Raw genomic sequence first — 23,206 nt, 5'->3', positions numbered from 1 at the left:
GAATTGTTGTTGGTCACTTTTGTTTTTGTTTCTGCAGGTTATATAATGTGTAAGCAGGAGGAGAAGATCTTCCATCCCCGTTTGCTGACATTCCTGCACTAGTACATGACCACAGCTACCTTCCTGTCCGCTTTGATGGCCTTGTGGACAACGCTCTCTTGTACATTACACAGAAGCTCAATAAAACCGTCCTTTTCAAAGGGCATTAGCCAAGCTATGTTTTTTGGGTCATTTTTTAAATCTCTGTCTTCCATGTGTATACCATCACAGTAGTGTAGGTGGGGATTTCAACATGCTACACCTATATATACTTGTGAAGGGGACTATTGTACCAATTTTAATAGCAAATAAATGTCACTTTTATAATGGTTTAAAAATAGGAACTTTTGTGTAATTACCCCTGATAATCCAAATAGTCTACATGAAACTTCAAAGTGTTACCTTTAATTTGAAACCTGGATTATGCTGCTACACCAAGAGGTTGCCACACAATAAGCCTTTTCTGTCAGTATTCCATATTTTATTATAACAATAATATTCATATTATAAAAGTATGTATGTAAATATAAATAAATTAGGACTGTGAAATAATGAATCACACCCAAATAAAAGTGTTTATTTATATATATATATTTATATATACATACATATTTTTATATATATATATATATATATATACATATATATACATATATATATATATATATACATATTTATATATATATATATACATACACATTTATATATATATATATACATACACATTTATATATATATATATATACATACACATTTATATATATATATATATATATACATACACATATATATATATATATATACATACACATTTATATATATATATATATACATACACATTTATATATATATATATACATATTTATATATATATATACATACATATTTATATATACACTATATTGCCAAAAGTATTTGCTCACCTGCCTTGACTCACATATGAGCTTAAGTGACATCCCGTTCCTAATCCATAGGGTTCAATATGACGTCGGTCCACCCTTTGCAGCTAGAACAGCTTCAACTCTTCTGGGAAGGCTGTCCACAAGGTTTAGGAGTGTGTTTATGGGAATTTTTGACCATTCTTCCAGAAGCGCATTTGTGAGGTCGCACACTGATGTTGGACGAGAAGGCCTGGCTCTCAGTCTCCGCTCTAATTCATCCCAAAGGTGTTCTATCGGGTTGAGGTCAGGACTCTGTGCAGGCCAGTCAAGTTCATCCACACCAGACTCTGTCATCCATGTCTTTATGGACCTTGCTTTGTGCACTGGTGCACAGTCATGTTGGAAGAGGAAGGGGCCAGCTCCAAACTGTTCCCACAAAGTTGGGAGCATGGAATTGTCCAAAATGTCTTGGTATGCTGAAGCATTCAGAGTTCCTTTCACTGGAACTAAGGGGCCAAGCCCAGCTCCTGAAAAACAACCCCACACCATAATCCCCCCTCCACCAAACTTTACACTTGGCACAATGCAGTCAGACAAGTACCGTTCTCCTGGCAACCGCCAAACCCAGACCCGTCCATCAGATTGCCAGATGGAGATGCGCGATTCGTCACTCCAGAGAACGCGTCTCCACTGCTCTAGAGTCCAGTGGCGGCGTGCTTTACACCACCGCATCCGACGCTTTGCATTGCACTTGGTGATGTATGGCTTGGATGCAGCTGCTCGACCATGGAAACCCATTCCATGAAGCTCTCTGCGCACTGTTCTTGAGCTAATCTGAAGGCCACATGAAGTTTGGAGGTCTGTAGTGATTGACTCTGCAGAAAGTTGGCGACCTCTTCGCACTATGCGCGTCAGCATCCGCTGACCCCGCTCCGTCAGTTTACGTGGCCTACCACTTCGTGGCTGAGTTGCTGTCGTTCCCAAACACTTCCATTTTCTTATAATACAGCTGACAGTTGACTGTGGAATATTTAGGAGCGAGGAAATTTCACGACTGGATTTGTTGCACAGGTGGCATCCTATCACAGTTCCACGCTGGAATTCACTGAGCTCCTGAGAGCGACCCATTCTTTCACAAATGTTTGTAAAAACAGTCTGCATGCCTAGGTGCTTGAATTTATACACCTGTGGCCATGGAAGTGATTGGAACACCTGATTCCAATAATTTGGATGGGTGAGCAAATACTTTTGGCAATATAGTGTATATATATACACATATTAAAATATATATAAATATGTATATATACATATTTATATATATATATATACATAATTTTATTTATATATATATACATATTTTTATATATATATATATATATATTTTTATATATATATATATATATACACACATTTTTATATATATAGGTATCTATATCTATATAGATATCTATATAGATATATCTATATATCATGTTGCCATTCAGTACACTGAGTTTTATTTGCATATATTGATTTAACATAAATACCTTGTGCATGTGTATATTTATTGCACCTGTATGTTCTATTCAATGTTCTTTCGTATGAAATACCATGGTTATAATTATTCATAAGTGTGCAGTATCATAACTACATGTCTGACTTTTGTTTAACAAACCAAACAATTAGACAATTCAGGAAGTTATGGTTATTTAAGTACATGCGCCTTGAATCAACCCCGTGCTGCTTTTCTTCTTCTTCTTGAATTTTTTTAAGGCGGTTGGCAAAAACGTTAGGTGAGCATCACCGCCACCAACTGGTAAGGAGTGTGAACCACATGGCAAAAAAAAAAAAGAAAAAAACGAGCTGCTTTAAGCTATATAATTGCATTTAAGTATTTAGATCCTGATATTTTTAAAATGTTTAAATTGAAACCTGGGGAAGTGTTTAGTTGGAATTAGAGAGGAAAGTGATGTTCAAAATATATTTACTGGCACTTCATTTCCAGTGAATGGTTATATTAGATATAATCAACAACAAAAATGCAAAATTAACTTTTTAGTTATGAAAATGTTTTCCAAAGATCAAGTTAAACACATAAAACAAACATAGAACCTAACAACTATTCGGAAGGATACAAAGAAGAGAGTGCGGGATTAGCTGATTTCATATAAGGAAAATCCAGATTATCTAGTCTTCACACATATTTAGGATTAATAATACTTGGCCGGAGTCTGAAATAAGTTTTTTTTTTCAGAAGATTAGTGAACAAATAGCAACATAGAGACACAGAAAACAAAACAAAACACAACAGGCAGGTCAGGAAGAGAGGAATAGATAGGTTTAAAGAAATGTTACAGTTTAAAAGGATATCCCAAGTTTTGAAAATCTTACAGGTGCTGGTCATAAAATTAGAATATCATGAAAAAGTAGATTGATTTCAGTAATTCCATTTAAAAAGTGAAACTTGTATATTATATTCATACATTACATACAAACTCATATATTTCAGATGTTTATTTTGTTTAATTTTGATGATTACAAATGACAACAAATGAAAATCTCAAATTCATCATATCAGAAAATTAGAATATTACTGAAGACTTATAGAAATGAAAGGATTTATAGAAATGTTGGCCAACTGAAAAGTATGAACATGAAAAGTATGAGCATGTACAGCACTCAGTATTTAGTTGGGCCTCCTTTGGCCTGTATTACTGCAGCAATGCGGCGTGGCATGGAGTCGATCAGTCTGTGGCACTGCTCAGGTGTTATGATAGCCCAGGTTGCTCTAATAGTGGCTTTTAGCTCTTCTGAATTGTTGGGTCTGGTGTATTGCATCTTCTTCTTCACAATACCCCATAGATTTTCTATGGGGTTAAGGTCAGGAGAGTTTGCTGGCCAATTAAGAACAGGGATACCATGGTCCTTCAACCAGGTACTGGTAGCTTTGGCACTGTGTGCAGGTGCCAAGTCCTGTTGGAAAATGAAATCTGCATCTCCAAAAAGTTGGTCAGCTGCAGGAAGCATGAAGTGCTCTAAAACTTCCTGGTATGTGGCTGCGTTGACCCTGGACCTCAGAAAACACAATGGACCAACACCAGCAGATGACATGGCACCCCAAACCATCACTGACTGTGGAAACTTTACACTGGACTTCAAGCAACGTGGATGAAGTGCCTCTCTTCTTTTCCTCCAGACTCTGGGACCTTGATTTCCAAAGGAAATGCAAAATTTAATTTCATCAGAGAACATGACTTTGGACCACTCACCAGCAGTCCAGTCCTGTTTCTCTTTAGCCCAGGCAAGACGCTTCTGACGCTGTCTGTGGTTCAAGAGTGGCTTGACACAAGGAATGCGACAGCAGAAACCCATGTCTTTCATACGTCTGTGTGTGGTGGTTCTTGAAGCACTCACTCCAGCTGCAGTCCACTCTTTGTGAATCTCCCCCACATTTTTGAATGGGTTTTGTTTCACAATCCTCTCCAGGGTGCGGTTATCTCTCTTGCTTGTACACTTTTTTCGACCACATCTTTTCCTTCCCTTCGCCTCTCTATTAATGTGCTTGGACACTGAGCTCTGTGAACAGCCAGCCTCTTTAGCGATGACCTTTTGTGTCTTGCCCTCCTTGTGCAAGGTGTCGATGGTCGTCTTTTGGACAACTGTCAAGTCAGCAGTCTTCCCCATGATTGTGTAGCCTATAGAACTAGACTGAAAGACCATTTAAAGGCTTTTGCAGGTGGTTTGAGTTAATTAGCTGATTAGAGTGTGGCACCAGGGGCCATCAATTTTGAACCTTTTCACAATATTCTAATTTTCTGATATGATGAATTTGAGATTTTCATTTGTTGTCATTTGTAATCATCAAAATTAAACAAAATAAACATCTGAAATATATGAGTTTGTATGTAATGTATGAATATAATATACAAGTTTCACTTTTTAAATGGAATTACTGAAATCAATCTACTTTTTCATGATATTCTAATTTTATGACCAGCACCTGTATATTAAACCCTCTGAAAATGGAAAGAGGATCCACCACTGCAAATTAGCAAAGACATGATCGTCCAGCTAATCTGACAGACTGAGATTGGAGAGGAATTTATCAGACAAGCTGCAGCCAAGAGGTAGCTCTGGAGGAGCTGCACTGCACCTTTGATTTTAAGGACAGAAACGTTTATCTTACCTTTCATCAGCAACCATTTCTTTGCTCCGTTAATGATAAATAAATGCAAAACTTGTCACAAACTAGGATCAAATGATTAAACATTTTGTTAGAATAAAAGTATATTTTTGATGAGGGAGAAAGTGTTTCCAGTAGAGATGTAATGAACTCGTGGACCAGTTCAGTACAGTCAGAACGGAAGCCCCTTAAAATGCATTCCTCTACTAGTTCAAAGCTAAAATGGCAACTTATGAGTAAACAGTGACTACAGCTTAATTACATTTTAACAGAAAAGAAAGGACTAAAATCCAAACGGCTGTCAGAAATAAAGGTGCTGCAGAGGTAGACAGGTCGGATGGGAGAAACTGTTAAAACGTCAACCATTGGTTGAGTTTGCCACAAACCTATTTTCCTTATGGGTTTGTCAAAGGAAGCTTTTAAGAAGCCATCCAGGGGGAACACCAAACATGGAAAGATGGGGTGTTTAATGCTTGCTACTCCTACAGGATCCTAAGCAGCAGACAGGCTGTGATCCTGGACTAGCTGAGCCTGGCTGCATCTGCTCCTCTGAGGCATGGAGCAGAGGGGACAGTGCAAGAACAGCATCATGGGAATAAGCGTCAGGGGAGGGGCCAAACTAGACTCTAAGGTGGCCTGGGGTTCAGCTTTAACATGTCTCTGCTTCTCACTGTATGCTTTGTTTATTAAATGTTTGTGGAGGAAAACATTAGACACAACTTTCCTCAGTGGCAATCTCCAGAAAAACTAGGCTAATTGTAGTCCTTCCAAGTCTCTTCCATTCTACTGTCACTTTTGAACCACTAGAATCCTAAACTCCTCTTCTTGAGATTAACCCCAATCCAAGAGGAGGTAGACAACCCTTCTCTGGTCAGGCAACATGGCCTCAGACTTAGAGCTGGATAACCCTCAACACCTTGAGGTTCTGTTCCTGAACACAATGAATGTGATCAGTGAAATGATGCTGTCCAAACTGCACTGGGAGCAGGCTTGACTTTGTGCTGGATCCACAAAACATAAGTGAGACAGAGCAAGTGCCTATGACCCTATTTAGTCCATAAAGGTAAAGATCTACATAGCAAACGTTGATCTAAAAACACGATACGTTATTTTTAGTGCAAAATCCATCAATTATTTTACTTACCTACTCACATCTAATGCAAGTACAATTATTTCAAGAATATTCCCTTTTACTCTACTTTAGTCTGCCAGGATGAAAGTAAGGATGCTCCTCCAGAATTCAAGGTTGGAGCCTCCAAAATCTCTTGGAGAATCTTTCTTAGAGGGGCCAAGAAGTTTAACCCCTCACTAGCTGGAGCGCTCTCCGTTCTCCTTACTTTAACTGGGACAACCACTGTGGTCCACCGCCCCACTGGGTCTCTGTACCAAGGCGGAGGCATTTCAGCTATGACAGTCCACTATGTCCAGAGCCACTGTAAATAAAGATAGTATCCTATATTCTGCTGATGACCTGCATGCTTATTTGTTAAAGAAATACTCTGTCAAAGGGACATGTACAGTTTAAAGGGTGTAGAACACAATGGCTGAATACAAATGTGAACAGTAACATTTAATAATTTTTTAAAAACAAATATCAGCCAATATCAGACTTTATAAAATGGTCCCGTGGGTTGGTGGTCATTGATCCAGGTCCTGATTTTGCAGGTATCTGGAACAATCGGTGATCTTCTTCACCTGTGTGGCACTCAGATTCTCAGAGCACATGGGACACACAGACTCCGTCTCCAGCAGCCTGCAGCAAAGGTCCACATTAAAGATGATCAAAAGCCTCTTCAAGATAAAATTGGAATAAAGTAAAGTGTCTGATCTATGGTGGATATGGGACGTTTAAATGTAATCATTAGCATGAATGTTGGATTAAAACTTAAATGAAAATGGAAAGATAATGAATATCATTATAACAGTGCAGCACGAAAAGATTTACAATTTTTTTTTATATTTTTCCACATCTGATCTACAGTTTTCTATAATTAAATTCACCTTCTCCCTCCAGACTTTATAACACATGCTAATGACCAATGTTACATTTTAAATATGTGCAAACAGGTGAGAATTTTTCTCCAAACAGCAACCGTGAAGCATCATGTTTAAAGAAAACCAGGCACTGCTCATCACCAGGACAATACTATCCCTATAGTGAGACACAGTGGTGGCAGCATCATGCTTTGGGGATTCTTTTAAGATGCAGTTTAGTCAGAATAGAGGGAAAAATGAATGCAGCAATGTAAAGAGATGAAAAGCTGCTCCAGAACACTCCTGATCTCAGACTGGGGTGATTAACTAAAGCACACAGTCAAGAAATCTTGAGTGTTCAGAACTCTGTGGTCATCCTGAAGTGAAACGACGAGACCCCAGATTTAAAGAGTTATAAATAATAATGCACTATTCTATGTTTTTCTGATCTACATTTGCTTTTTTTTTTATTGTCATGGCCTCACTTCTATGTAGAGTTTCAAATTAAAAAAACATTTATTTTTGAAAAAAGGTGTGACCAAATATAGAAAAGGTAAATACCGTATATATAAATACATTTACATATTACCTAAGCTTTCATATTCATCCTCACTAATATTAAGTTAGTTGTGGAAGAAAATGGCAGCACACTTTTTGTCTGTAATGAAATTTTCTGATCAGAAATTGGAAAGAAAACAAGCTTTATGAATTCACAGGTTTCAGGTCTCGGCTTTTCTAGAAGATCATCGTCTTAAATCTTCTAGAAGTGTGTTGGGGGGGTCACTGAGCAGCAAATTGTTTTCAGATCGTTAAAACTCACTTCCAATGAATAGAAATAGCTTAAGATGTCTCAGAATTACCCATAAAGCACTGAGGCAGGTCACTGCCCACAGGGAAATAAATTTACCCTGATCCCAGACTAAGATCAGAAGCTTCTGCTCCAAGATCTACACCTTTAACCTCTTGTGACATTTGCAGATTTACACACACACAAGCCAAATGTTCTCTGGAGAAAGGTTTTATGTTGAGACGAGGCTAAGATTAAGGCAGCAATGAATGGAGGAGTCAGAGATTTAGAACCTAAGGACACTCATCCAACTTGCAAGAGGGGGGTATTTTTAAATCAATCTGTCTTTATCCTAAATTAAGAGTGTATGTGAACTTATGACCAGCATGGCTGCATTATAAGCAATAAAAATTAGAAGATCTTCCTTTACAACAACAATCTGATAAGTCTCCTTATGGCATATAATTTAATGGATAAAGTTAGGTAACTAGCAGCTTCTAGGCTATGCTGATGTTGATCTCAATGTGCGGCACAGCGAAAAAGCCATAACTACACTTTGATAGAGGGGGTACACCTAAAATGAGATACTGAAGCCAGTTCCTAGCAGCAGAGACTGAATGCTAATTACTAAAGTATAGGTTTAACAGATGTGTTACTTACAAAATGAACTCAGAGTAGAGAGCAGGGAATTCACAGTGAGGACACATGGACCAGTCTTCTTTCAGCATGTGACGACCCTGATTTAAACAATTGAAATACAATAGGTGGAGATGTCTTAGTTAAAAGAACATGCAGGTGAGCGGTTTCATTTTCAGTACCGTGGCAATGCAGTAGGGGATGTTGTTCTTGCAGGAGATGCACATCAGGTCATTCTCTGGCAGCTGGAAGCCACAGTAAGGACAGGGCTTAGTTTCCTCCTCTAACTCGGAGGTGTTAGGATGGCTGTAAGCAGGAAGCACCAGGATAGAAGATAAATAGGTTTAAACCATAGTAACAAAAGAAGAAAAATCTAGCAAAAGTAAAGACATTTCTAACAGCAGCTTATCACTCACCGAACCAAAGCCTCAATCTTCTTCCTGTACTTTAGGTCAATCTGGTTTCGGTACTCCGGCCTCATCAACATGGTTGCAAAGTCAAAGGCCGACTTCTTCAGACCGGCGCGTTGGCATTCAATAACTGCTGATGTCAGAATGGGGACGACATCTACACCCATGCATACACACACACACACACACACACACACACACTGGCTAATGTTATAAAGGTCCAGCAATCAAACCATGATGTCCAAGCAGATGTTTGTGTGTATGAACTCACGTGCAGGAAATTTGCTGATGTTGTTGCTAACCCGAATGAGCATCCGCGCCCCTTTGAGGTGATCCCCTTTCTTTACGTGCATCTGCAGGGAAAAGAGAAAGAGGAGATGGGAGTAAACATCCCCTGTAACAGCAGACTGAATGACTCTGGAACAAAGCATGGATATTCTGTTCTGTTCTTCAACATGAGAACAGCCATCGCCAGTGGTCTTCACCTTCACCAGTAGATACGAGTGGAGGATCATCAGATTGGTCGCCATGTCCGTGGAGATCTTAATCTTCTGAGACTGCAGGTCTCTGTGCATGCTGAACAGCACATCATGGGCGTTTCTGTAGTTACCTGAGGGTTTTGAAAACAAAAAAAGAAAACATACCATATGAACATAATCTTACCCCAATGAATATTGGGAACCCTGTGATATTGCTAGAGGCTGTTTTACTGGTTTACCTGCGAACTGCTCCTCTCTGGCGATGACAATGGCAGTGTGAGCAGCCTCGCTGTATCGCTGCAGGGCCATGTAGAGGCGGAAAAGGTACTTTGCCTCCTGGGAAGAGGTGACAAATTCTGATGAAGCTTATTAATAAATTGTGCTCTGAAGGAATTTTTCTGTAAAATTTGCGTATCAACCAAATAACAGAAGCAAAACAGAAAACTCTTAAAGATTATTGCTAAAGCTGACCAAAGAGTCTCATTACCTGTGAAAGAAACTGGCTTAAAGGCCACTAAAATGCATTATTATTGCTGATGGAATCGGGAACATAAACATACATTTTATGCATACATGCCTTGTTGTGTGACTAAATACAATAAGGTTTTGGGCCCTTAACACTTTAGTTATTTGGAGAAGAAAGTAGCAAGCCTAAGAATAACCCTTCTCGGCAGGATCGTGTTTTGTGAATGTTTCACTAAAGGAAGGACCGTTAAACTTCACAAAATGAATGCCATTATTAGGAAAGGACAGATAAGAAAGCAGCTTGAAAAATAACAACGGTCAAAAGAAAGAATGTGTGGATAGACGAGCCGAACAGGTCAACGAGAACATGAGGAAGGTGGGCTTTAATCCAGAGTCAGAGCAATACTGCTGGGCCCAAGTTCTCACAAAGTATTGTGAAAAAACATGTTAAGGGATCCCAAAAATGTCTAAACAAAGCCATCAAGTTTAAATAAGGAGGAAAATCTGAAACCCCTTAATGAATGGGTCTAATTAGTCTGCTACTTAGCAATCAGTAAAAGGTTAGCAATACTGACTGAGAAACGATACTGTGGTCAAACAATTGTGAAAATGTGGTTATACTTTAAAAAATATATATATATATTGTTGATATATTCTTAGAAGTGTTTCATCTAATCTTCAGATTTTTTAAGACAACTAGTTATTTGCCAGTGAGCAGGGACATTGGAAACATTTAGGATGTAAAATCACACATCTGTGTAGAACAAAAAAAAAAAACAACGAAAAGCAGCAAGACAGAAAAATGGAAGTAGTGACACAAAAAGCGTTCACAAAAAGAGAAAATAAGAGCTGCATTTAGAACATTACAAAGACATCTACTGAGAAAATTAACACAGATAGCTGCTCTGCTTTCCCAAACATGTAGGAGAAACTTTGACTTCTCAAGCATCAGAGAAAACAACATGAATGAAAACAAATAGGTTCTTGTATATTACCGTACATAATAACACCCATTCAATCACACATTCCAGGCCAGTATTAATTACCATGGCCATCCCGTCACTTGCTCCTAGGAGATACTCAATCAGCTGTTTGGTCAAAGTGTTGTCCTTGGCTTCTCCCACCTGATTTAGAAACAAACTCTCAGAGGGATGTCCATTTTGCTTTTCAAACACACATAAAATTATTTGGAACGAGTGGCTCTCACCGTCCTGATGGCCAGCTCAATTGGCTGGTTGTCTTCGGTTTTGGGACACTTTAAGAAATGATTTAAAGCCTGAGAAAAGAACAACAATGTGAGCCTGTATGAAGGTTACAGGTTATAAAGTGACCAATCGGTGAACAAACAAATCAAAGCCTTCTTACTTTGCTGTACTGCCCACATTTGTAAAAAAACTGGCCAGCCAGAAAGTGCTTTCTTTCTTCCTCAAAGTACAGAGCAATGCTCTGATAGTCCTCTTGTGTTGCTTCACAACCTGATAATGTAAGACTTAATTGAAATAAAACACGACCGCAAACAGCAGGGAAGCAAACTACAGGAAAGCTTAAACATATGGATGGTTTCCAGAGTAACTGACCAATGATGTCTGCATAGACCTCCATCTGTCCGTGCTGCTGAGCCAGCTGGAAAGCTTCGTCATTACAATTAGACAGAACCAGGAAGTGGATGGCTGACCGATAGTCCTTCAGGCGCAGGAAGAACCTACGACCCAACAAACGTGACAAAAAGGTAATTATGAAATTCAAGACTTAGTTTAGGAGACAAGTTAAACAAAAACATGAGGGGATATGGAGGTAAAGTTCAGGCAGCAGTAATAGAGGTACTAATGTTTAGCTTCTTCTCTGAAGATGCTGCTGCTATAGAACATTTATTGTTAAAACGCTGCCACATCCCCTCAGATTCATTAAAAGAAAGCCATGATGAAGGACATACAAAGATATTATTCAATAAATCGGGGAACAGGACTTGCTTGTGCATTCATACATTTATCAGTCCTACCTGGCAACCATTTTTGCTCCGTCGATGCTCTGAGTCTCCCTGACAACACGAACTGCATCCTCTGGATTGTTAAGGTGGTCCAGCAGCACACGGATCATGTTATCCCAGTCCTTTCCATTCTCATAGGCCTGAGCTGCCTCTTTATATCTGATGCACAGAGTACTTATTGCATCAGATTATTTTTAATCTCAGGATAATCCAAAGAGTAAATTACAGAAACCAAGAACCCACTTGCCGTCCGCCTCCTTGGCCTTGGCGTACTGGAAATGGATCTTTGGAGAGGAGACATTTGGGAGCAGCTCTCCCACCTTCGCCCTGACGACAGAGAAGGAAAAGGTTAAATTAAAGTGAGAAGACAAAACAATGCTGAGGCCTGGAGGTTTAGCTCACCAGTTCTTGCAGCGAATGTACACCGACGCAGCCTTATCATAATACAGCCCCTTTTCATACAGCTGAGCAGCTTCAGAGAATTGCTGCAATGGCATTAAAAACAAAAACAGGATAGTTAGGTATAGACCTAAGACAGCCTTAAAAATGTGTTTAGTGAGTAAGGAGTTTATGAATAACAATAAGATGAAACAAATTTCATTGCATGGAAAACCATTTATCAGAAACACACGAGGATTAAAACAAGATCCCAGAGGAAATGTCTTATGAGGGAACAAGTTATTAACCAAAAAACCCCAACACTAATCAGTTTAGAATCTTTAAAAGGCAGTTTCCTCCATATTTTGACACTTTTGTTCATGCGCAGTTATGTAATAAAAAAATCTTTCAATTCACAAAAGCAAATCAGCTCATCAATTTAAATTTTCATTTTTATCTAGCCTTTGGGATTAACATGTTTCCACCTTCATGCTCTCCAGTATTGCTCCACATTCCTTCTTAAGGACCCTGTTTGGGTGCTGAATCGCCAGAGCTGTTCCTCTTCGTATGTCACCCGTCCTGATGGACATCCTGGCTATGCCAGCCTGGCATGCCTCATCATGCTCCTGGAACTGGATCGGGAAAGGGAGAACAGAGCAATGAACAGTTGTTTGTCTCAACCCATGTCTCAGACTTGGATAAGCTTTTATTAACATAATCATTTCCTGTATATTGGCCCTGCCATTAAACTTTGTGCAGGAAATCTGCTTTGTAATATAATCTGCTTCAAGCAACACTGTGCAACTTTTTGCCATCAGGGGCGCTAGACATGTAACTTCCAGCCCTAGTGCACCTTAAAAGTAACTAACAGTGCTGCACTGTCAAAATCAAACAGTCTCCCTTTGTCTTATGTTTACTCTAAAAACAGACAAATTTGGACCAGCAGACTGCAAAGTCATTAAGTTACTTGTTAAAAAAATAATCCAAATTCACCCCTCTAGATTAAATCCTACACCACAGAACCAAAAAAAATATGTCTGATCAGGTAATATATCTGAATTTAAGTTAATAGTGGTGTTAAAAGTTACACAGGGTTGCTTTAACAATCACTCATGTTGTAGAATTTGTCATTTTGTGTCCAAATTTCCACAAATTAAATGGTTTTTGATGCTCTTGTTTACCACATTTTGGAGAAAAAAAAAGATTTCTGTTAATTGATTAACTTTTGAATTCATTATGCCATCATTTTAATGTAAAACTAAGTTAGGATCCTTTTGAAGCTGAAAAAATGAAAGATAGCACTAGAACTCTCTACATCCCTCTTTTCCTCACAGTATAGAAAACATTCTTAAAAAGCAAAATCACAATAATACAGTTTACCCTGATTTTATTCGAAAAAGAATAATTAAATTTAATATTCTCACTCCTTTAGTAATATATTAGCCTTAACGGCCAAAATTTGTGATTTAACTTACTTCCTTATTGTTTGTCACTCCTTTTTCATAGTGTGTCAAAGCATTAATATAATTTCCTCTGGAAAGACAGATAAAAAACAGTTAGGACAGAACTCTAAATGGTGCACACAGTGTGTGTGTATATGTGTGTGTCTGCACCCACATGAACTCCAGATGGATTGCGTATTCTTTGGATATGAAGGGGATCTGGTCTTCTGCAAGCCTATTGGCCAACATAAGAGCACTGTCCCAGTGCAGCAGGTCTCTTCTCATCTTAGACACAAACCCTACATCATTAGGTCTTCTTTACTCTTTCTATCACACATCTATTGCACAGATTTTTTTTTTTTCTACAGTCTTAGACATTACTGAAAACACACCTCCAGAGCAGCTGCTGGTCGGCTTGAAGAGAGAAAAAGGTCCTGGGCCAGGTTATATTCATCCAAGAACATGGCCAAATACCCTGCTAGTAAATTTCTTTCTTCTATGCCCTAAAAAGAGTCAAATTTATAAGAGTTTTGTTAGGTCTGAGAGAGGAATCATCTGATATGAGGAGTGTGTCAGACTAATAACCTGTATGCTCTGTAATGACATGACCATGCCCACATTGCCACTCATACGGTAGATGTGAATGGCCAGCTCCACTTCCATGTGGATCAAACAGGTTTTGCCTAACTCCGCCCAGTCGGCTTCACTGCCTCCAGACTCGCATAAACTCCAAGCCTCGTGGAACCTGGAAGCAAACCTCAGTTATTCTGTTATTCTGAAAAGCAGGAGATCTGCTCCATCGACAGACTGACTGACCTTTTGACTTTGAGAGCTTGAGCGAGCTGATTACTAAACTCTGAAGGGGAGGTTTTCGGTGTATCGTGTGCGCTTTTGAGAAATGAGTGTGTGCTCAGGACTACTTCGCTTGTCTTCCCGCTTGTCGTCTGACAGGTCAGCTTACCGTTGTACAAGAGAAGAGGTCTTTGAGAGTAGAGCAAAGCGGTGGTATCCACTAACACCACCTGGGGACCTGAGCACAAATAATAGGGAAGTTACAAAAACATCTGATCATTTCTGCTCACCTGTGTGATCCGGATGTGGACATCTACTTACCATATATAGTCATTTTATGCAAGGTGTAGGTATAAACCTTGTCGTCATCAAAAGCAACAAATACACCTCTGTCTGCATGCCAGTTGTCCCACAGCACCCCTGTGATGGTGGGGGAAAAGTCAGGGAGCTCGAAGCAGGATACAGCTGTCTGGAAAGGATACATGAAGGCAGTGCATTGATTTGTGTAACTCATGTCAATAACGAGACAATTTAAAGTAATCTAGATTAATAGAACATGGGAAAATAAAAAAAATAACAGAAGAAGAGATTGCATTGGCAAAATAAAAGCTAAAGAAAAGTTGAACAACAAATTAATTATGTATTAGTTAACAGTTTAAATGGAAACTAAACAAAAGTGTTTTAACCTTGATTTAAGAGATTTAGCACTATTACAGTTTTCTGGGAATTTGTCCCAGATTAGTGGCGCTGCACTAAAAGCTGATTCTTAATGTTTGCATTTGGTTCACCAAAAGGGTAGTTCCACTTACAGCAAGTCTGTAATGTAGTTTGGTTATAAGCGTTATACTGTTAGATGAACAGAAGTATTTTAAAGTCTATCCTCTGAGAGATGTGGAGCCAGTGTAAAGATTCTAGCACTGGGGTGATGTGCTTCACTTTCTTAGATTTAGTGAGGATGTAAGCAGTATAATCAGTTGGACTCAAAATAAATGAATTGATTTGTTTTTTTTAATCCTGCTAAAACATTAGTCATTTAATCTTAGAAAACCTCTTTAGCTGATAGAAGGCCACCTTTGATACGGTTTTTATGCCTGAGTCCATCATTACACCCAGATCTAGAACCTGATTGGTACTTTAGTCTGTTTTTGTAGTTTGTTCTATGATTTTTATCCTTTTACAAAACTCAAAACACCACAATCAATTTTTAGACATTTCATTTAACTAATTTTGGATCTGTTGTTGTTTTCAAACCAAATAATAATCTGTAATTAACACATACCAAAAAAAGGAGAAAGTAATTACCCTGAAGTGTGTTTTAATAATAATACTTTTCTGTAAAAGATTTCATGACTAAATATTAATTATCTATGACAGAGTGGCATATGGCTGAAACTGTGCAACTGCATATTCAATTCGGAAAAGTGTGAGACAGTATAACATACTTACATTTGCAGGGGAGAACAAGAAGCCTCCATTCTTGTCATCGATGAACACCAACCACGTCCCGTTTGGGTCAGGGAACACCTTCCTTACACCGACTGAATGGCTGTAGCATTTCAGAGTCTCCATCTCCTCCAGCAGAACACACTCCACATTACCCAGCTGAGGAAAAACAGGTAAGCATGACTACATGTAGATGCATATGTATATATAAAACTAAATCCTTCATCCAGTGCATTATGGGGCTATATCTATACCTTGAACATTTTTAGATTTTGTCACATTACAGTAACAAGCTTAAGCATATTTTAATGCGCTTTTATGTGATGGACCAAAACAAAGAAGCATATAATCATTAAGTGAAAGGACAGTGATGCTTGTTTCTACTAAGCATTTAATTTGATAATTGCTGAAAATGTTGGATATGTAGCTCTAAACTATGACTATTTTTGTTGATCTAAACCATTGTGTTAGAGCTATTTCTCTTCTGATTTAAGCCAAGTTAGATTGGATGATTCGCATCTATGAACATCAGTGTGTATATCTTATTGGTATAAAATCAGACTGGGATGTCATAATGCATGAACATGCTTTGATGCACAATGTATGGTTCTGCAAGAAGGCAAACCTCTAACTCAGATCAAGTCTTCTGAAGTTAACCCATCTTCAAATCCACTTTGGTTTTTCACATGTTTCACAGAAGAGTAATGGGGTGATGCAGGGTTACTGGTGTTATGAAGTCCACCAGGGATCTATGTGTTCAGGGGCATCAGATTTTAAACAGTATTTTTAAAGAAAATTTGTTAACAAATTGAAACATAAGCACAGAGGAAAAGATAAAAGGTCAGAAATAATTATGTGGAGGCGTTTTAAGCAGGATAAGATTTTAAAAGAATCTTCCAAGCCTTTAACATCTCACTAAGCACTGTTTAATCAATTATATGAAAACAAAAAAGTATGGCTCCGCTGCTCAGATCCTTACAGGTTGGAAAGGAAGAGCATCAATCAAATAAGTCGTAATGACCAGTATAATAACTCTAAGGATGTGCAGGGATCCACAGCTAAGGATGGAGATTAATTTGGCTCGAAAACTGTTTGTTTTGCTTTGAACTCTTCTGCCCTTTAAAGGTGTGTGCAGACAGTCACGTAAAACATCTGTTTGAGGTTTGCAACAAGTCATGCAAGATGCACAAAAAAAGTAAAACAGTCAGCTGGAAAGTTTTCTCCTGGAATGAAAAAATATATATAGTCAATGAGGCAATTTCATCCTATGAAAACGACTGTCCACAGATGATCATCTTTCATGCAAAATCATCAAAAAGGAATGCAGTATTGGACAAAAATTCAATCTCTAGATATAAAAGGCTACTAGAAATATACCAAAAAAAAAGCTCAACATTTTTATATTCTGATTTCCAAATATGTACTTCTTTGTGCTGGTCTTTTGCATAAAAGTATCAGTAAAATACATTGCAATACAATACGTTTGGGATTTTAGTGAAAGAAAATGCAAAATGCCACTAGAACCATGGTGACATGTCCTCATAAAGAGATTTGAATAACTTTTATAGCAGCAATTACAGCCTTTTTGATAGGCTTAGTAAACTAGGGTAAGAAGCAGGTGATCCTTACATCAGTGCCATAATAAAGAAAGTCCGGAGTAAGGGCGTGGCAAAGGATCCGGCCTTTCTTGTTATCATCTGGGAAGAGCTTCATCTGCTGCCTGTCCTCTGCATCTCTGCCTTCAATCTAAAACAGACATGGGACTTGCTGATGCTGCAGCTTTGCTGAGTGATATTAGAACCACAGTTCAAATAGGAGAAGCCTCACCATGTGTAGCTGCACTTTGCCTTCAAACAGAGCTGCGGCGTAGTCAGCGTTAAGGCACATACTGGCTATGGTCCCCAGATATTCAATGTCCTTTATCTTTGGCAAACCTAAGTAATAAAAAAAAGAAATTAAGGCAGGTTTAAAGCAAAAATTTAGAGTGAGAAAGTGTTATGAACGGATTTTACCGTAAAACCAGGCTCTGTTGTTCATGCCCACAGCCACGTGGTACGGCCCTACAGCAATGAATGTAGGCTCTACCTCCACCTGAATGGCCACGGGATTCTCCTGTAACCCAGTTTAGGAATAGGAAGAGTGTTGGGAGCTTTCCGTTTTACATGAAAGATGTTTGAGTGGATGAATGTGTTCTCACCCCCTCCGCCTGGTTGGAGACAGTGACTTCCAGTAGGGAAGTGAGGTAGGCCAGCCGGGTACCAAAACGGTCCCCCAACATTGGAAGCTTGGTCAAGAAGACGTGAATCGTCCCTCTCTGTGTGGAAAGTGCCAGAAGCTGGCCATCATCAGTCCAGCTCAGCTGATCCAGACCTGCAGAAAATGAAGGACATCTGGTCATGTGTTCAACAGCTTCTTCAAAGATTTCAAAGATGGAAAAAAAAAGCTGGGTCACCTTTGGTTTCATCATCCAACTGAACAACACTGCTGATATCTTTCAAGTCAGACAGCTCATGTATCTTTATGCTGCAAAGGAAGAACTATTTCATTTCTCTGTTAATTTATTCATCAATATGGGTAGGTATAAAATGTAATCCTACCAGTTGTCCCCACAGGAGGCAGCTTTGTTTAGTGAAGCTGAAACGGCCACGCTGTATAGACTATCTTTATGGTTTCGGGCCTGATAGAGCTCAGATCTGATCTCATTGATGTGTGTGGAAATAACCAGGAAGTATCCGTGGGAAAAGCCAATCAGTATGTATCCATCACCAAACCTGCACAGTCAAACATCAAATAGTGAATTTTAGCATCGAAACCTTTTCCTTGAGGTTTAACCAAAGCTAAGAAGAGGGTGAATGGAGAACAGTACCAGCGATGGGACACAAGGTTTCCGTAGTGACGCTCAAAGGCCAGCTCGATTGGGTTTTGGGGGTCATTGAGATTAAAAAGCGTCAGTATCTTCTTGTCCACAGACATACTTACCTAAGAGCACAATGTTTATAAAAGATTAAACAATATTAAGGATGCAACAAAGTACTGAACATTTTGAGGATGAGATTGTGTAATCAAAATAAAATATTTAGTAAGGGTTGAAACACATCTTTACTAGGGCAGGGTTGAGACTGAATATTCTAGGTTTATTCAATTGTGATCAAAAGCTTTGGAAGGACAGATTTTAAATCTTTCTTACTTTGAATATTTATCTTTCACCTGACTGAGAACTGCTTTGTTTTTATATTAGACTTAAATTAAAAAAATATTCTGAAAAAACCAACCAATTTTTTTTTATGAAAAGCATCAGAGCTCCCTAAGAAAAAGACAAATCTGCACCATAAGGGCCATGAGAAAGATTAACCAAGCTGTAAAAAAAAAAACATACAAACTGAAGAAAAGATTAATTTCCCTTTCCACCTGAACCAGAAAAAGTTTAATAAAAAGAAACTTAACTAAGTGTGAATTAGGGAAAGAAGTAAGAAAGTGAAGATGCAGAAAATAACTTACAGTACTCTCCCCCTGTGAGGACCTTTCATCCATTTTCATCACAGAGAAAAATATTTCACCAGGCTCACCCCGAAGCGAAGCCTGTCAAAAGATCAGGAAGATCACCAAGATGCTTTTATCTCTTCAACCTTAAATAATAGCAGACTGCCTTCATAAAACCTCTGTGTTGTCCCTTAGCAGTAATAATAAGACACCAGACTGTCAGCCTGACTACCTGTCTGATCGTGTCTCCCTCGTGATTGCTGATGGTTAGAGTGTTGTCTTCACTTCCCAGAGCCAGCAGGTTCTGAGAACTCCAGCACCCACAGGTGATTCTCTTGGTGTGTTTACCTTCAGCAGCAAGCAGAGAAAAAGATAAGCAGAAACAGCCAAAAGGGTGATTAAATGATGAGTGTTGTGGTGTGTAAATTTTACCTATTATGGGTATCTTGCGTGAAGTCTGTTGATTATAGATGAGCAGATTTCCTTTTGCTGTCCCTACAGCCAACAGGGGGCTAGTTTTTGACCACAGGATGAAACTCATATGATCTTTGCTAAATCATACAAGACAAAAAAAAAAGACAAACCCCCCTCCATTAGATTAAGATAGACTTTCTATTTTAAATGAATTTAGAATTAGGGTTCTTCCCACTCTATGTCACACCTCATGCCGCTGTCTATCTGTGATGTTTTATTGACGCTGGCATCCCAGAGGAAGATGGAGCTGGACTTTGCAGCAATCACTGCCAAAATGTCCCCATCCTTATCCCAGTCCATGCCCATGCAGCGCCTACCGGGGAGCAGAACAGAAACAGGAAGTTAAAAACTGAACAAATGTTTAAAAAGGTAAATGAGATTACAATGGGGCCTGTAATGTTTTTTAAACTTACCCAGGAAGGTTGAGTTCAGTCCACTTCTGTCCATGTCGATCAAATATTTTCACGGAGGTGTCCTGTCTATATCATTAATAAAAAACAAAATCTGATTTATTTTTGTTCTGATGCTGTGCTAGAGGAAGTGGATCATCACAGGTAATTTTACCCACCCAGCAACAGCAATGTAATTACCAAGACTTTTCTGCCACTTGTAAAGAACACAAGAACCTGCCCAAGCACGGTCAGCAAGAACGAAAACACTCTGTGGATGCAAAGATTTTCTCCTTTTAGAATCATTTCATAAACACCTGAATATTGACCTCTACAAATCTACAATGAGCATTTATAGCATGAGCATTTTTTGAAGACCTTATGGTGGAGAAAGATCTCTTTTTTGTTGGAGAACAATCAAACGGACTTATCACGGCAGAAATCATCCATTCAAAATTCTCTGCATGTTCGAGATCAGGTTGCGAGGGTAACAGATCCAGGTGGGATCTGATCCCATATGTCCGCTCTACCATGGTGATGTCCTATTGTTAATCAATGTTAATATAGTCCCTCCAATGAGTTCAGGGTCTTCACTAAGGTCTCCTTTCAGTGGGACCTGCTTGGAAAATTCTCCAAAGGCAGATTCCCAGGGGTCCTGATCAGATCTGGCTTAGAGCTGGTCTGCCTGGCTGTGTGTTTCCTGGACGGGGACACGTTTTACAGTTGCTTTTTGTATCTCTGCTTCTGTGTTCTTGAACCCCAGTCAGCCTCAGCAGATGGCCGCTCACACTGAGCCTGGTTCTGCTGGAGGTTTCTTCTTGTTAAAAGGGAGTTTTTCATCTCCACTATTGCTACAAGCATGCTTAGTGTGACGGTTTGCATCAGAGTCAATTAGTCGATGCAATCAAGTGGTTTTCCTTAGATAGAAACTTTGAATCAATTTGACTGTATGATCTGGTGAACTGTAAAGTGCCTTGAGATGACATGTTTTGTGAATTGGCGCTATATATATATATATATATGTAAATAAACTGAATTGAATCTACTAATCAGCTCGAATGATTCATTTTGATGCTGACAGCAGTGGCCCTACTTTGAGCCCCAGATAACTGAACTGTTCATCTTATCTCTAAAGATTAGTCTAGCCACCCTACAGAGGAACGATATTCAAATCAATTCCTTATATATATATTTTCTGTTAATTATAAATCCTCAAAAGAAAGAATCTGCTATGCAGTTCAGCTGAGGTCAAATATTCCTCAAATTTAAAATGCATGAAAATACATTGTGCTGGTTAATGTGTTTAAAGACAGAAAATGATAAGATCGTTTTCAGTTTTGCTACATTTAATCTATAGAGCAAAAACAGCTAATTTTTCAGTGACCAACAACAATGAGGGAGGGAGGGATGGATGGATGGATGGATGGATGGATGGATGGATGGAGAAACTTCTTCAGTCTGAGAATATGCAGGTCATCTCAGCCTTATAAGCCTTTTTTTAGCAGAAACGAAACGGTTCCTTGCTGGTGAAGATTCTCAGTCATCCAGGTCGTAATCATTCCGTTAAAGTTTTTAAAAACAATCGAGTGGTTCAGAGGATTGTTTTTTTAACTTTTAACGGAAATAAACGGTTCCTTGAGCTAACAAAATAGCTTGAAGCTGCCTGAGTAGCTAGCTACTGTTTTTAACACAACACGAAACAAAATTAATAAATAAATAAATAAACACACACACAAGAAAAAGGCTTATTTTCCAGTACCGACCTTCATGTTGATGAAATTCGTTCGCTTTAGTCTTCTTTATACCATCATATTCATAAATTCGCTGTATGTTGGCCACAATGCTTCACTCTGAGGCGTCTCTTAAAGCGATGTCATAGCAACAGCGACTACCCAATCAAATACGTCCGCGTTCTTCTTCTACTGATCCCTCATGTAGTATTTATTGGCGGTTGGCTAGGAGCGTATTACCGCCACTTACAGGTAGAGAGTGTGAACTGAGACAAGAAAAAAAAAAAAAAAATCTCATAATGCTTTCAAATAAACGAGTCACTTCAAGATGCTGTATCAAATATTGATGATGATCAGTCAGATATTGCATTTTTCCGTAGCAATTAAAAATTATTTTATCTCATTATCATTTTTGCAGAAACTTTAGTCAAACTTTTTTTAATATTATATGACAAAAAAAAACAAAACAAAACAAAAAAATTATATATATATATATATATATATATATATATATATATATATATATATATATATATATATATATATATATATATATATATATATATATATATATATATATATATATATATATATATATATATATATATATATATATATAGGACTAATTATAGATAGATTATGGAAGCATTCTTTATAACTCAGCAGCAGAGACAAATGTACAGAAAATGGATCATATTCAGTACCAAGCATTGAAGTTATATACAGGGGTAATTAAAACTATTCCAACAGCAACATTAGTAGAAATGGGAGAAATGCCTCATGCATTTAGAAGGGAGCAATTAACATTAAATTATTGGGCTAATATAAAAGGTCATATAGACAGGGTCATCCAACTCATCAAGCCATAAAACCCTGTTGGGAAAAGGTAATAAAAAACATTAGAAGTTTTGGTTGGATTGTGTATGAAATAAAAGGATTCAAAGGAGATCAGATTAGTATCCATTATCAATAATGCAGTCTTGGATTATTCCAGAAGTCAATGTGGATTTCAGTTTGCTGAAAGGGAGAAAAGATAAGAAATTCATTCTAAATCCATGTAAATATAAATAATTAAATATGATAGTTATGTTAAGATTTATACAGATTCTTTAAAAATATATTAAATAAAATAGGAGTAGCTTTTCTAGTACCAGAAATTAATGTTTAATTTTGGAAAAAAATGTTATGGACTTTCAGTTTACAGAGGAGAGATGATTGCAATATTATTAGCTATTCAATGGGTTGAAGAGGTTAGGCC

The 23,206-nt window shown here is 38.2% G+C and overlaps 1 protein-coding gene across 1 annotated transcript; it reads right to left on the bottom strand.

Annotated features, from left to right (window-relative positions):
- Positions 1 to 6,627: 6,627 nt before the first annotated feature.
- wdr19 (WD repeat domain 19) lies at positions 6,628 to 22,113 on the bottom strand. Its single transcript, XM_038269397.1, has 36 exons — positions 21,982 to 22,113; positions 20,398 to 20,489; positions 20,243 to 20,308; positions 20,017 to 20,142; positions 19,788 to 19,906; positions 19,588 to 19,703; positions 19,374 to 19,454; positions 18,742 to 18,854; positions 18,473 to 18,646; positions 18,328 to 18,398; positions 18,073 to 18,245; positions 17,888 to 17,987; positions 17,703 to 17,809; positions 17,505 to 17,621; positions 15,879 to 16,034; positions 14,754 to 14,901; positions 14,457 to 14,670; positions 14,226 to 14,385; positions 14,033 to 14,143; positions 13,816 to 13,925; positions 13,674 to 13,731; positions 12,684 to 12,830; positions 12,223 to 12,305; positions 12,064 to 12,147; positions 11,833 to 11,979; positions 11,411 to 11,535; positions 11,199 to 11,308; positions 11,041 to 11,109; positions 10,880 to 10,957; positions 9,608 to 9,704; positions 9,375 to 9,499; positions 9,161 to 9,242; positions 8,896 to 9,046; positions 8,662 to 8,785; positions 8,504 to 8,580; positions 6,628 to 6,835 (listed from the first exon to the last, which is right to left on the bottom strand). The coding sequence occupies exons 1-36, from the start codon at positions 21,985 to 21,987 to the stop codon at positions 6,721 to 6,723; spliced, it is 4,032 nt and encodes a 1,343-aa protein (XP_038125325.1). The 5' UTR covers positions 21,988 to 22,113; the 3' UTR covers positions 6,628 to 6,720.
- Positions 22,114 to 23,206: the final 1,093 nt, after the last annotated feature.

This window comes from Cyprinodon tularosa, unplaced genomic scaffold, assembly GCF_016077235.1.
Source record: "Cyprinodon tularosa strain WSP-4 unplaced genomic scaffold, ASM1607723v1 ctg729, whole genome shotgun sequence".
In the NCBI taxonomy this organism is placed as follows: Eukaryota; Metazoa; Chordata; class Actinopteri; order Cyprinodontiformes; family Cyprinodontidae; genus Cyprinodon; species Cyprinodon tularosa.
This window is presented reverse-complemented; position numbering and strand designations above follow the sequence as displayed.

Excerpts from the sequence above, each read along its gene's own strand:
- wdr19 (XM_038269397.1), bottom strand. Across the intron at positions 11,309-11,410 it reads GGTCTATGCAGACATCATTG|GTTGTGAAGCAACACAAGAG; the intron begins GTCAGTTACTCT and ends TTACATTATCAG. Across the intron at positions 9,047-9,160 it reads CATCAGCAAATTTCCTGCAC|ATGTCGTCCCCATTCTGACA; the intron begins GTGAGTTCATAC and ends GCATGGGTGTAG.